Source organism: Lutra lutra, chromosome 10 (assembly GCF_902655055.1).
Source record: "Lutra lutra chromosome 10, mLutLut1.2, whole genome shotgun sequence".
NCBI classification, from domain to species: Eukaryota; Metazoa; Chordata; class Mammalia; order Carnivora; family Mustelidae; genus Lutra; species Lutra lutra.
In genome coordinates, this window is record NC_062287.1 from 111,240,938 (window position 1) to 111,254,691 (window position 13,754).

Consider the following 13,754-nt stretch of genomic DNA (forward strand, 5'->3'; position numbering starts at 1 on the left):
AGGTGGATGGAGGGAAGCAGGACAGACGATGGATGGGTCGGTGCTTCCGGACCCTGGCGTGCTTAAGGTTCCGTGCTGGCCAGCTGCCAGTCTGCCGCCTCCTGTCCCCCGGCCCTTGGTACCCCACAGTCTGCTTCCTGTCTCGGGATCTACAGGAAACATTCTGGGGGATCCACACCCCATGTGGCCCTTGAACCTACGATCAGCCTCTTGGCCAGACCCTAAGTGATGCTCCCGCGGGAGCCAGGTCCCGGGAACGCACACCCATGGGCCCCCACGCGCCGCGGCGGGCTGCCTCCTAACAGCCTCTAGCAGGCTCTGTCGTCAAGCCGCCCGTGCGGACGGGGAACCGGGGGCTGAGGAGGCCGGTGGTCACATGCCCGAGCTCCCGCCTGGATGTGGTCCAGGCTCGACCCAGGGTCCTGCGTTCACCTGCTGCCTCCAGGCTGCCCCACAAGAAGGTGTTTGTCTAGCATTGTGTCGCGGGACGGATGTTTGAGGAAAGATGAATTACAGCTCCACCACCTGCTTCCGCCCTCGCCCGGACTCTCTCTAGGTGTCTGTCTGTGTGCTCTTCTGCCCTCAGGGCTCTGGACTCGGGCGCCCAGGCCTTGTCCCTGGGCCCCCCTTGTGTGGTCGTCGAGGCCATTTCTTCTGTATGCTGACCAGGCTCGGCATACAGCTTGCCCTCAGGCCGGGGGAGCCGCCACGCCAGCCCCAGCCCGTCTTGGCACCAGAAGGCGTGGGTCCAGGCCTTGTCTGCCGGCCCTTGATCACTCAGAGCCTCCGTTTGTGCACCCGTAGGAAGGAGTGCGTTACCCCTGCGTGGAGGGCCAGAGGGGGCGGGAGCCACCCACTAGCCGGACCTCTGAGGGAAGCGAGCGGACCCAGCAGCACCCACCGCCACCCACGCAGTCGGAATGGGGGCGCAGGCACGGGAGCGCAGTTGCGAAGGACGGACGCCTGAGCGTCCCCCTGCCTTTGCCCGGGTCTGGTCCTGTTGTTCACGATGACCTTTGAGCTGAGACGCCGGGCCTGCCCCTTGGGCTCAGCACGAGCCTCCGCATCTCCACTTCACTGGCCAAGCCTGAGCTCCATGACTATACCCCTTTGCTCTAGAGCAAAGCGTGCAAACTCGGGGCCGCGGAGTCCGGCCGTGGGGCGCGGTGGGGTCTGTGGCCAAGTGGAGAGGACACACCTGAACTAGAACACACAGAAGGTCTCTCCTCCACTCCAGCCTTCTGGTCCCAGTGCTTTAGGTTTTTAAAGAAGCAGAACATTATTCACTTTATATAACAGGTCTTTATTTCTTAAACATAATCAAGCCAAATGAGGCTGGGCCGTGGACCATCTCCACACCCAGCCACCAGGCTCCAGTCTTGGTCCTTGGCTGGGAGACCTCTGGGAGACAAACCCGTATCTGTCTTAAGATTCACAGCACATGCTCTAAGCAAGCGTGCCTTGGTCAAAGAGCGGCTGCCCAGCTGTGTGACCTTGGGCCAAGCAGTCAGACTCTCTGTGCCTTGCTTTCCTCTCGTCCATACGATGGCAATCCAGGTTTGCTCTAACCAGACTACTCAGTATGGCTGTGGTCATTACTCCCTTCACATAAGGCTGGATGGTACAGTGCTTCAGTGTAGACTCTGTGCCCAAATAGAATTCGGTTCAGACCCCAGTCCTGCCCGTAACCTCTACTTAACCTCAGGAATGGCAATTAACCCTCCGAGTCTCCGGGTTGCTTGTAAATCCTTGGACAGAAATCATCCTACCGCATAGCGTGGCAGTGACAGTCAGGTTCCCGACGTCAGTGAATCCCGAGAGTAGAGCATGCTCCGTGGCGAGCCCTCTGCGAGGTAGCTCCGTTATTAGCACACCGCGGGCTGGAGACGGGAGGGCAGGAGGCCCAAGAGACGGAGGTGGGGATGGGCCAGCCAGCGAGCGGGGAGGACATGGGGAGGACACAGGAGGCAGAGACGGGGCAGGTAAACAGGCCAACCCCTGGGTGTCTGCAGTCACCCTCCCGCACGTTCCAGCTCTCCCTCAGCCCAGGACCGAGAGGAGGGGCTGCCCGGGTGGGCAAGACCGGGACAGAGAAGGCACGAAACGCCTTCCAGAACGGGCCAGTGTGAGGCAGGCCGGACCTCCACCTCCCTCCACAGCAGCTGGAGGACGTGTGGGAAGAGGCGGAGGAAACTGCCTCGTGTCCTGTTTCTTGGGAGGTGGCGCGGCCGCGGTCAGGTCTGCTCCCCGGCCTGCTCCCGGGGTGGCTTCCTCGAAGCAGGCGTCTGGCTTCCGCTGCCGGGCTCCCCACAGCACTGCTGCTCGGGGTCTCTCTGCTGAGGGCACCTGTACCCCGTGGGGCTGCTTCCCTGTCCCCTTGCTGTCCCATCTCCCCGTAGGCTCTGCCAATGGGAAGGCCAGGGAGAGGTCAGAGGGTGGCTGAGGGGAGGGCCAGGGTACTTCTCCCCACCCCACCCCAGCTTCCCGGCCTCTCCGGCAGAGGCTTTGCCGTGCCCACGGCTCTGACACCCCCAGGAAGGCGCTCCCTCCGTGACACTAGCTGTTTCTGGCTCTAGCATGTCCGTGTCCCAGCAGCCTGCACCGGCCTCCTGCTGTCCCTAATGCCCGACCCTCTCTCCATCCACCGCCTGTCTTCTGCGCTGCTGCACGGCCTGTGCGGCCAGTCCCCAGGGCTGAATCATGCCCCCTTGAAAGACCTCGAGAGGCGGCTGATTCCTGGCCGGCCCGGCTGCTTGGGTGGCTCAGGCTCCAGGTGCGCCCACTGTGCCCAAAACTGGCCGTCGCGAGGGCCCTGTTGTCACCTGTTCACATGGACAGATGTGAACGTGGACAGAGACACATGTCTCACCGACAGCAGCTCTCCGAGCCCAGAGACGGGCCAGACTCCGCCCCATTTCTTGCCCATTCCAAAGCTGCACCCCCACTGACGATGGACCCCGCTGCCAGGCGAGCGCCAGACCTCGTTCCGTTCCATCTTGGTGCCCCTGCTTGTCAGACAAGCCGTGCGATTCCTCCTCCCAGGACGACTGGGGTTTAAGGAGGGTCAGGTGCGGCTCTCCCAACGGTGCCGGCAGCTACCCCTGGGGGCCCCGAGCGCTCATTAACCATAGGACCACACCCGTCCTGACCCCACCCTCGGCCTCTGATGGAGCGTTAAGTCACGGACTCGGCCAGGGACATCTCCGTGGTACTGCGCTCCCGAGAGCCGTTTGTTTGTTCATCCGCGAGCACGGCTGGCACCTGTCCGTGCTGGGCTGTGGGCTGGGAATCCAGACGGACGAGGCGGCATCCCCGCCTCACACACCAGAAGGACCCCTGTACTGGGAGAGGGGACACTGTGAGCAAGCGAGGTCCCAAGAGGAGTTGGGTTTTTCCCGATACTGAGAGGGATGGTTGAGGGCTTCCTGGAGGAGGCAGCGTTTGAACTATGTGGAGTCCGTTGGGAATATGAAGTAGAACAAGGCAGCTAAGAGTACAGCTCAGCAGCCAGACTGTCCGCAGAGATGTGAAGCTTGAGTGAGCGGCCTTGGCCTCGCCTCACCCCAGCCTCGCCTTTGTGACCTCAGCACCCCTACCTGTGACCGGGGGTCCTCAGGATCGATGGAGCAGGGTGTTAGGAGCAGGGGCTCTGGGACCAGCATGCCTGGCCCCTCGCTGGCTGGCTGAGTAACCTTGGCCGGGACTTGATGGCTCTGGGCCTCAGTTTCTTCATCTGTAAAATGGATAGTGAATGTCCGTGTCCCGTGGGGTCCGCAGGAGGGCAGAACGGGTGGACTGGTGTGAAGTGCTTGGTCTGGCGCACCGGGACCTGGATGACTGGACGGCGCTGGGGACGAGGGTGTCCTGAGTGACTTGGCTCTTCCTCCCACCCGCAGCCGCCACCTTCATGGAGCACTGGAAGCGGAAACAGATGCGGCTCCGGTACCACTGGGACCTCACGGGCTTCGAGGAGGAGGAGGTAAGCAGTCTGGTCCCCGTGCTCCCCGGCCCCGCCCCGTCTCCCTGGGGCTAAGTCGCCAACAGCTAGCGGGGCGACGTTTTGGGGTCTCCTGGAGTCTCAGATCTCGAAGCTCCTATGAACGTATGCCTGGATTCCCTGGCGGACCCCATGCGTCGGGCACAGCCTGGGCAGTCTGGGAGGGGACTACTGCCACCCTCAAGGCCAAGGGCCCAATGTGGCCTCAGCCTTGGCCCCAGGGCCCGCTCTCCGCCTGCGGTCGGACCCGGCGGGGGAGTGGGAGCGAGGCCCTTCCTAAAAGGAGGGCAGCCAGGCGCTGCATGTCTCTGGGCACCAAGGAGAGGGGCGTTCAGGAGCGAGCGGCCACTGGGCTGGCGGAGGGTCCCTGCCCGAGGCCTCCTCAGGAGAAGCCTTGCCACTACCCCATCCCTGAATCACCAGCTCCGGCCAGAATGCCCCAGGGGGTGAGAGGGAATAAGGAGGAGAACGGCACCCACACACAGCCAGGTCCACGGAGCAGAGCCCATAGGAGTGCCCCCGACCTCTCCTTAACTTTATAAAGCACGTGTCTATTTTTTATTTTTTTTAAGTAAACTCTACCCCCAGTGCGGGGCTTGAACGCCCAACCCTGAGATCAGGAGCCGCACACTCCACAGACGGCTGGTCAGATGCCCCTCGTGCTTTTTTTTTTTTTTTTTTTAAAGAGCTCTCAGGCACCTTCATCATGACGTGGAAATTTCTTCCACTGATTTTTTTTTTCCCACGTTCCTCTTGTATGCCCCCCATGACGCGCTCCCTCCTGGGATGAAGGGCCGGTCTGCCCAGGAAGCAGCGTGTGGGCTCTGTCCTGACAATGTCATTCATAACCAAGGAGACAAGGGTCTGCCAGGAGAGGTGCAGCGGCTTGGCGACGACAGATCTCGGGGTCCAGGCTGCAGGGTCCCATCCCAGACTGCCCCCACCCTCGCCGTGTGAGCTAGAGCAAGCCCTGGGCCTCCGTGTCCTTGCCTCTCCTCGTCCTCCCTCGATGGGTCTTGAGGGGGTCTTAAAGGGTCAGTAGGCCTGGAGCAGGGCCCAACAGGTGTGAATGCCCCAGAACGGGTCACCCGGGTCGCCACCCCCGGACACAGCCCTCATCCACAGCAGGTCCTGTCACCCCATTCCACAAGTGGCCGCATCCGCCCCGGTCCACCGCCAGGCCATTCCTCGGGGGTCTGGCCGTGCATGGACCTCGGCGCTCTGCCCCCACGGCCCGGTCTGGGTCAGGCATCCCCCTGGCTAAGCCACCTTCCATGTAACTGTTTCTATTAGGAAGATCCGAGTAGAACAAAAAGCAGTCATTTTATTATTTGAGAAGATTTAGAATGTCCTTTCTGCCATATGGTCAGAAGGGGAAGGTTGGGGGACGGTCTCCTTTGTTCAACCCCAGGGGACCCATCCCATGATCACTTCGCCCTGACGGCTCAGGTACTTTGTTTTGGGGTGGTGATCAGAGCCAGCGGGCACAGGTCCCCAGAAGGCTCCAGTGAGTCCCCTGAGGGATGCTCCCGCCCGCCATGGCTGGCCAGGGCCCCCTTGGGGAGCTGGGACTCAGGGGAAGCCTCACGGAGTCTGACCTGGGGGTTGGGGCCCAGTGCAGAGGGAAGCCCGTGTCCAGTTGGCCGGCCTGTGGGCCCTTTCCCTGAGTCTCACCCATCACACCCTTTGGGGCCTCCAAAGCCTCACGAGCCACAAACGTGACCCGCTCAGGGGTGACTTCAGCTGGTCCCAGCCCCCCATATCCGCCTCGTTCCCTGTGTCCATCCACTTTCTTCCCAGTTCTTCAGAAAACGATCTCTAGAGGGTGCGGCCTCTTACAGAACAACAGAAAGTAATGAACTCTTTTTGTTTTTATTTTGAACGTCCTGGTTCCCCGAAGGAGGCTGTCAAGGTTTGGATTTTTTGTCACTCCTCTCTCTTCCCATAGCCTGTCTCCCTGGGAGAGGGGCCTTCTCACACACTGACCCACCTGTCTGTGCCGCGCAGCTCCTCACCGCGGGCGGGGCTCTCTGCTTCCTCCCCCACCGCTGGGCCTCTCGTACCCCTCGTTTTTCTGTTCCAGCGCCCTTCGCTGACCTGCTCTGGGCTCCCCCGAGGCCTGGCACCTCTGGTCTGCCCGTGCTCGCTGACACTTACTGCCGTCTCTTCGATCCCCACAGCTCCTGATGGAACATTCTCAGGGGCCAGTTCATGGCTGGGTGTTCACCATGAGAAAGCGGGAGGCAGGGTGGGGGGGCAGCCTCACACAGACTACCTGCCCCCGGGATATGGACACCAGTGGGCTGGGGTTCCCACCCAGAGAGAGAATCCTGGGTGGGCCACGGACGGGGAGTTCTAACGGAAATAGTACAAGCAGCCAGCTACGAACTGCCCCCAGAGGGTGCCCACGGCCAATGTAGGGCCTGAATCTGTCATGTGTGCTCACGTCAAGGGTCTCAGACCCAATTAACAAGGCTTCCCATTGACTTGGTTTCTTTCACAGGACCATCCCAGAGCTGAATACGAAGCCAGAGTTTTGGAAAAGTCGCTTAGGAAAGAATCCAAAAACAAAGAGGTATGGTGGCCTTGCCAGTTGGCTTTCCCAATAAAACATTGTGTGCACCCAACAGTATAGACCAGGGGTCCAGCAAACACCGTATGCACACAACAGTATAGACCAGGATTTGGTAAACAGCATGTGCACCCAACAGTATAGACCAGGAGCTCAGCAAACAGCGTATGCACACAACAGTATAGACCAGGATTTGGTAAACAGCATGTGCATCCAACAGTATAGACCAGGGGCTCAGCAAACAGCGTATGCACACAACAGTATAGACCAGGATTTGGTAAACACCATGTGCACACAACAGTATAGGCCAGAGGCTCAGCAAACACCATGGGCACACAACAGTATAGACCAGGGGCTCGGCAAACACCGTGTCCTCATCAATAGTATAGACCAGGGTCTAGCCCCCCGGACAGGGTCCAGAGCATTTATATCTGACTCTGCAGGCCTCTGTCACAACTACTCAATTCTTTCTGTAGCTTGAGAGCAGCCATAGACAGCAGGTAAACAAGTGGCCCTGCTTGTGTTCCCATAAAAGTTTATCTATAAAAACAAATAAGGGGCCAGGTCTGGTCCACAGGCTGAAGTTTGTCCGACTCTGCCATGGGGCTCCCTCCTTGATCTACCCTGAGGGTATCTCAAGCGTCAGTCAACATTTCACCATCAAGAACCAGGTAGTTTGCAGCTTCTCCACAGGACACCTGCCATTTTCTTATGTCACCCCTTGTGTTTGACGTCAAATTGTGGAATGGGAGGATTTGCCCCACTGCCCCCCCCGCCCCCGGCATCCCTGAGCAGATGGCCAACTCATGGTTTCCCTCAGAGATGCGGGAATGAGGTGGAAGTGTTTTGTGATGTTCTGAAGATCACCATCTTTTTATAATAAGGGACTTACCCCAAACCTCTCGTTCGAGTCGGCTGTCTTATGTTCACGGCCTAAACACTGGCAATCCTCTAGAGGTTCCTAACAAGGGGTTTATATGCCCTGGGACAAGCACAGAGTGCCCCGGCCCCGCAGCCTCTGCCTGCGGCTGGGGGAGTTTGCGTCAGTCCTTAAAGGGTGGGAAGCAGACGCTCCCCGAGCAGCATCCCCCCCTTGCCCCTTGCACGCCTCAGCCTCTGGGGCTGATCAGGAGAGCCCCTGGGTTTATCGTTCCTATCGCCATGGCACCCGAACAGAGTTTGCTGGATCCACGCGGCCAAGGGTTGCGATTCCTCTGGAAACTGCAGCCTCCAAAGTCCTACGGCCTCCCCCTGGGTCATTAAGGCCTGTGTCCAGGGCAGGACCCCCCACCCCCAGCCCTAAGCCCAATCCACCCCGTGGTTTTTCTTTATGGCGGCTCCCCTTAGCACGAGCCCGGATGAGTATGTCATTCTCCCCTAAGGAGAAGAAGGCTCTGTGACATGTGTCAGTCCTTTCAAGTCCAGACCGTGACCAAGCACAGGCGTGCCCCCCAGACTCCGCCACCTGCCCCTTGGCTGCGATCGCCAGCAACGAGGGCACAGGGTTCCTCTCACATCTGCGTCTGGCAGGCCATACCCCTCATCTCTTCCTCTGTGTCACTTGGCTCCCAGCTTTACTTTGGGGCTTTAATTTCCCCCTCCCCCCGGGTATGGCACCCAATTCAGTTGCCAAAGAGGAGAGTCACCCTTCAGCGACAAGGGAACTGGCATCTTCCCATGATACACACCCTTGAAATCACAGGGACCGCCTCCCGGGGGAGCCGTTCGGAGCCCCCCAAAGCCGTTCCTGGGGCAGTCCGCCCGAAAGCCCCATCTCCCATCCCCACACCCTCGCAGCCCCCCCTTTTCTTTAGAACGTGGGCGTCTGCCCTCTCCCACCGGTTCCAGATGCCCGGGACCCACGTCGGCCTTGGCAGCCAGGGCAGCGAGGGCGGGCCCCCGGCCACGGGGACACGGTGGGGGGCCCGGGCCTCGTCCCGCTTCACCCCACGTGCTCTCTTGTTCCCTCCACCCGCCTCAGAAGCGCCGGTGTATTCCAGAGGAGTCAACAAACAAATGGAGGCAGAGGGTTAAGACCGCCATGGCAGGGGTGAAATTGGTACTTCCCCTTGCGGGGGCGACGCGAGTCTTGACTGTTTGCAGACCGTCCAAGTCCCTCGTGTTTTCTCCTTGACCACGTCTGACTGTTGTATTTTTTTTTAACATCCACGTCCACGCTTCTTCGTCTTCCCGCCCCACCCACGGAGCTGCGTGCGACGTGTGTCGTGATGTCACTGCATGGCTTCCGTGGGTCCGTGGTGGGGGTGCGGGGGGAGCCCGTGGTGCATGCTTGTCACGGCTGCCCATGCCTGGTTCCCCGCCTTGCCACTAACACGCATGCCGCCCGTGGGAGGTGGCCTCCGGGCTCCCGCCCTCGTCCGCATTCTCTGTCCTAATACGTGCATCTCTCCGTTTTAAACATCCACCTCCATTCGTTCTGGAAAGATCACGGGTTAGTGACAAGCTGCTTGCTACTCAAGGGCCCCACCAGCCCGGGGCCGTCCCCGAGCCAGAGAGCCTGCAGGCCCCGTGTCACCAGGGCGCACCGTTGCTACGCGGCAATCGGCGTTTTAACTTGTAATGCTCGTGGCCTGTTTCAGCTTGCCCCGTGCAGGGAAAATAACTATTATGGGTGGCTGAGGGCAAAGAACATCTCCGACCTTCCAGCCTTAAAGTGAGGCTTGGGCCGGACGCAGGCATCCCCCAGACGCGGGGCCGACAGTCTTGATGTAGGAAAGCGTTTGGCGCTGGCATGCCGGGGACGCAGAGGGGTCTCGTGGTCTAACACGGGTATCGCTGCTGTTCCCCGGCATCGTCTGATAGGTGAGGAGACCCCAGACCCTTCCTTGGACGCTAGGGGGGTGCTTTCACTCATCACCTGCGGGCGTGTTTTCATAAAGGTGTTTCTGAGTGTTTCTGTTGTCGAGTTGTTCACGCACACTCCCGCGCGCGCGCACAGCATCTCTCTGCCAGGACGGGTCCCACCGGGTGACCCGACATTGTTTCGTGTTGCAGACGGATAAGGTGAAGCTGACCTGGAGAGACCGGTTCCCAGCCTACTTCACCAACTTGGTGTCCATTGTCTTCATGGTAAGTTCCGGAAGGCTGCGGTGGGAGAGATCCGTGCCGCCCACGGGGACACAATGTGGTGTTCAGCTGGACTGGAACCCAGTGTCAACATGGCATTGGCTCTCGTCCCAGGCTCCACCACTGCCCCTAAAGTGGGAATGGGCCAAGGGGTCTGCAGGGACCCCAGGGTCCCTGTAAAAATGACCAGCCTCTTGTCCAGCCTGGAGCTTTAAGTTAGAGCCCTACATGTGCCCCAGTCCTGTGGCCTGGGTACTCAGGGCCTGGAATGGCCATGAACCAGGGCCCGAGTGTGTGTCCAGAAGCCCAGGAGCCATGCAGGGAGTCTCCTCGAGTCCTCACAGTCCCAATGTGTCCCCCTCCTCCTGATGAGGAAACAGGCTGCAGGTGTGGCCCCCTTGCCGACCACTGGGCTAGAGGCGGTAGGCCCCTTGCAGGTCAAGCCTTCTGCCCCAAGGGCCCCACAGCCCTGTGCAGACTTCACTGGAAGCAGGGGCTGGTCTTAGATTTCCCTCAGGGATGAATCAGTCACAGCTCTGCCCACCCCACCCCACCCCACCCCACCCTCCCCCACCCCACCCCACCCTCCCCCACCCCCCCCCACCCACCCCCGCCCAGGAACTTCATTCATTGAGCAAATCCTATCTGAGAGCCTGCGATGCCCCCCTCCACATTCCTTGTCCCGGGAACACCAAGGTGAACCCAGACCCTCATGGCTCATTTAGTCCAGAGAGGGCATGGCCCACAGGGGTTAAGACTGCTGGAGGGCTCGCCTGTTGTGGGGGCTCACGCTCTCTGGCAGGAAGCAAGGGACACCCTCCTTCCTGAGTCACCCTGCAGCCAGCCGCCTGTCTGTCCCTGCACATGCTGGCACAAGGACGCCTCTGAGGCCGGGTGGTGCCTTCCCCTGGGAGGGGCCCCTGGCAGGAGCCAGGGAGTTTCCAAGGAAAGCCCTCATTCCCGGAGCCAGCCTGGGAGTGTGGTCAGGGTGTGGCTGGGCTGCCCAGGCTTCCTGAGCGGGGTGTGGCCGCCGTCAGGCACCCACAGATGTGTGCAGAAGCAGAGAGACAGACCCGAAGTCTCAAATAGGAGCTTTCCTAGATTTCTGATGGCTGCCGTCTGCCCCCTTCCAAGCTGAGCCCTAAGACACAGTGCAGGTCCGCACCCCAATCAGGAGGAGGTGACACAGGTCACAGAGGGGAGCAGGAGCACAGAGCGTGGCCCGCTGCTGGAGTCGGGTGTGAGTGACAGCCAGGCACAGCTAATCCCTGTCCTCAGTGTGTCCTGGGGTTGGAATCTGCCCGCATCCACACCCCAGTGCAGGGCCACATGAGGACCGGGTTGTCTCCAGCGAGTTAGGGCCTTTGAGGAAAAGTAAGAGAAACCCAGGCAGACAGACTGCTCCACACGGAATAAACTCACCCGCCTAGGCAGGGCCCACCCCCCTCCCAGGCAGCCACCCGCCTGAGCTTTATGGAATGTTCTGGTCCACCAGTGGATTTGGCCAGGCGAGCGATGAGCCAGGTGTGCGGGTGGCTTGTGGAGAGGTGGAGAGAAGGGTCCCAAACGGTCTGTCCCAGCCAGGCCCGCGGCCCTACCCCACGCCCACCCAGTTCTGGGACAGTCCTCCTCCCACTCAGGACCACCCATGTTTTGGGGAGACCCCCCCTCCCCCAGAGTCAGCCTGCCTCACACAGTCCAGGCCAGCTGGGTTTCGGCCACCTGGTGCCCTGCTGGGGTCTCAGTGGGCAGGAGGGAAGGCGTGGAGCCCCGCGGCAGGTACCGGCGGAGATCCCGGGAGTGTCCGGCTCGGCAGACTTACCTGGCCGGTCCAGAGCCCGTCCACGTTGAAGCCGGCCCTCCTCCCTCTGCAGATCGCGGTGACCTTTGCCATCGTCCTGGGAGTCATCATCTACAGGATCTCCACGGCCGCCGCCTTGGCCATGAACTCCTCCCCATCCGTGCGGTCCAACATCCGGGTCACGGTCACAGCCACCGCGGTCATCATCAACCTGGTGGTCATCATCCTTCTGGACGAGGTCTACGGCTGCATAGCCCGCTGGCTCACCAAGATTGGTGAGTGCGCCTCCTGGGGCGACCACGGCCCCTCCCTGCTGTGCGCCCTCGGGCTCGTCACTGAGCCTCTCTGAGCTCCGTGCCCATGAGAGCTGAGTACCTGACCACATGCCTCTCCCTCCTTCTAGAGGTTCCAAAGACAGAGAAGAGTTTTGAGGACAGGCTGATCTTCAAGGCTTTCCTGCTGAAGTTCGTGAATTCCTACACCCCCATCTTCTACGTGGCTTTCTTCAAGGGCAGGTAGGGACAGCGGTTACTAAAACTTGCTCATGTCCCCACCTTGTTCCTACCGGGGCGGCCGGAGGCTCTCCTCCCCATCTCCCTGCAGGGTGGAGGCCCTGGGCCCAGGGCAGAGCATTCAGAATGGCTCCTAAGGCCACTGAGCTCCTGGAGAGGCCTGGCTCCTACAGGGGGCCCAGAGCCTCGGAGACCCTGGGCAGAGAGCTCCCTCTGCTCCCACAGTAGGCCAGGATGTCTGAGGGGATTAGGGCCCCAGAAGTGGGTTAAAAAAACACAGCCATGGCCAACTTGGTGTTCTAAGCTAGTGCCCAGACCCCCTGAGCCACTCCAGGCTTGGAGAGGCTTGTGGCCCACCCACCAAAACTCCCCATCACCCTTTCTGCCTGGAGCTAGCAGGTCTGATCCCAGAACTCCTCCAAAGGCTTCTTCCCCAGCCTCATGGGTCCCAGAGCCCAGCCAAAGGGTCCAGGCTCCCTGAGATCATCCGTGACCACAGAGCAACCCCTCAGAGGTCCCCACCCTTCCCCAGCCTGACAAGGCCATGGCTGGTGGTGTTGCCTATGCCGGGCAGCTTTGCCTCTGTCCTCACACCTGCCACCGCCACCCTGGCCCCCTTCCCTCTTGGCTTCCTGCTGACGTCCTGCCTGGTCACGCATCCCTGGCTTTGGGAGCCCCCGGAACACGCAGCCACAGCACACCACGGTGGTCGTGTCTCAGGTGCCAGAAGCCTGTGGGCACGTCGAACTGGCTGCAGCCCCCACCTCGGGGTCTCCCCGCCCTGCCCCTCCCCTCCCACTGCCCCTACTCGTTGCAGGTTCGTCGGGCGTCCGGGAGACTACGTGTACATTTTCCGTTCTTTCCGGATGGAAGAGGTAAGCTTGTGCTCCGTCCTGCTTTCCCAGGTCCGTCCACACAGCGGACTCGGGGGAAGCAGACGTTCTGGACTAGTGTCTCCCTCCTCCAGGCGGGGGAGGGCAGGGGGCCCCTGCCGTTGACCCGCGGCTGGGACGGGGCTCTGATCTTATTGGGCCCGTCCATATAGAATTACCTGAAAAGGGGAAAGTCTCTTCGGAGTCACCAAAAGAATGACACCTGTTTGATTTTTTCCTTTTTCTATGTAAGATCTTAAGTGTTCCTTCTCTTTTTTGTTAAGATGGATTAGAGGGGATGAGACAGAACTCAACTTCAGTCTTTTACTGTGACGGAGAAATGCCCACCTTTCTCCCTCTAAATCAGTGCTGCTGACCTTTGGCTTCTGCTCAGCCACTGCAGCCACCATGGGTCTGGTTAGTGCCCTGGCCACTGGACTTGTTCCAGCAGTCTCCCCCAAACCAAGCCGGGGCTTCGGGGCCATAGGGCATCAGGTGCTGGGGAACTGGTCAGCATTTCCAACGCCCGACATAATTCAGCTTACTGGAAGACAATCGGTGGGTCTTTTGATAAAGATCTTGTGAAATGGGGTAGAGAAGATTGGGGTGGGCTTCAGGTACAGGGTGATCTGGCTGCCTGGGGCACAGCCAAGAGGTTCAAGCCCCTGAGTGCCAGGCCCTGAACATCCCAAGATGTAAGCCTCACCCAAAGGAACAGATGTTTGCAAAAGAACCCATGAAGTGCTCTCTCATTATATGATCCCAGCCTTTCCATAAATGATACCATATCAAATTCTTTAACGGTTGGAGAGATTGGGGAAATGTCTTTGTAAAATAGAATAAAACAAAAGGTGTTTTTTTTTTTTAATGAAACAGTGGCTTTCTGATATGAAATCTGTGATAACAGTATAAA

General features: G+C 59.9%; 1 protein-coding gene across 5 annotated transcripts in view; it reads left to right on the top strand.

Moving 5' to 3' along the window:
- ANO1 (anoctamin 1) overlaps positions 1–13,754 on the top strand; it is a 149,866-nt gene that overhangs the window by 118,594 nt on the left and 17,518 nt on the right. For 3 of the 5 annotated variants that reach the window (XM_047692222.1, XM_047692221.1, XM_047692223.1), the window contains 8 exons: positions 3,897–3,979; positions 5,898–5,909; positions 6,501–6,572; positions 8,551–8,628; positions 9,585–9,659; positions 11,531–11,732; positions 11,861–11,972; positions 12,787–12,844. In XM_047692222.1, the coding sequence (XP_047548178.1) occupies positions 3,897–3,979; positions 5,898–5,909; positions 6,501–6,572; positions 8,551–8,628; positions 9,585–9,659; positions 11,531–11,732; positions 11,861–11,972; positions 12,787–12,844 (692 nt within the window). The remainder of the gene's footprint in view (positions 1–3,896; positions 3,980–5,897; positions 5,910–6,500; positions 6,573–8,550; positions 8,629–9,584; positions 9,660–11,530; positions 11,733–11,860; positions 11,973–12,786; positions 12,845–13,754) is intronic. The other 2 variants (XM_047692224.1, XM_047692225.1) reach the window with 1 other exon arrangement.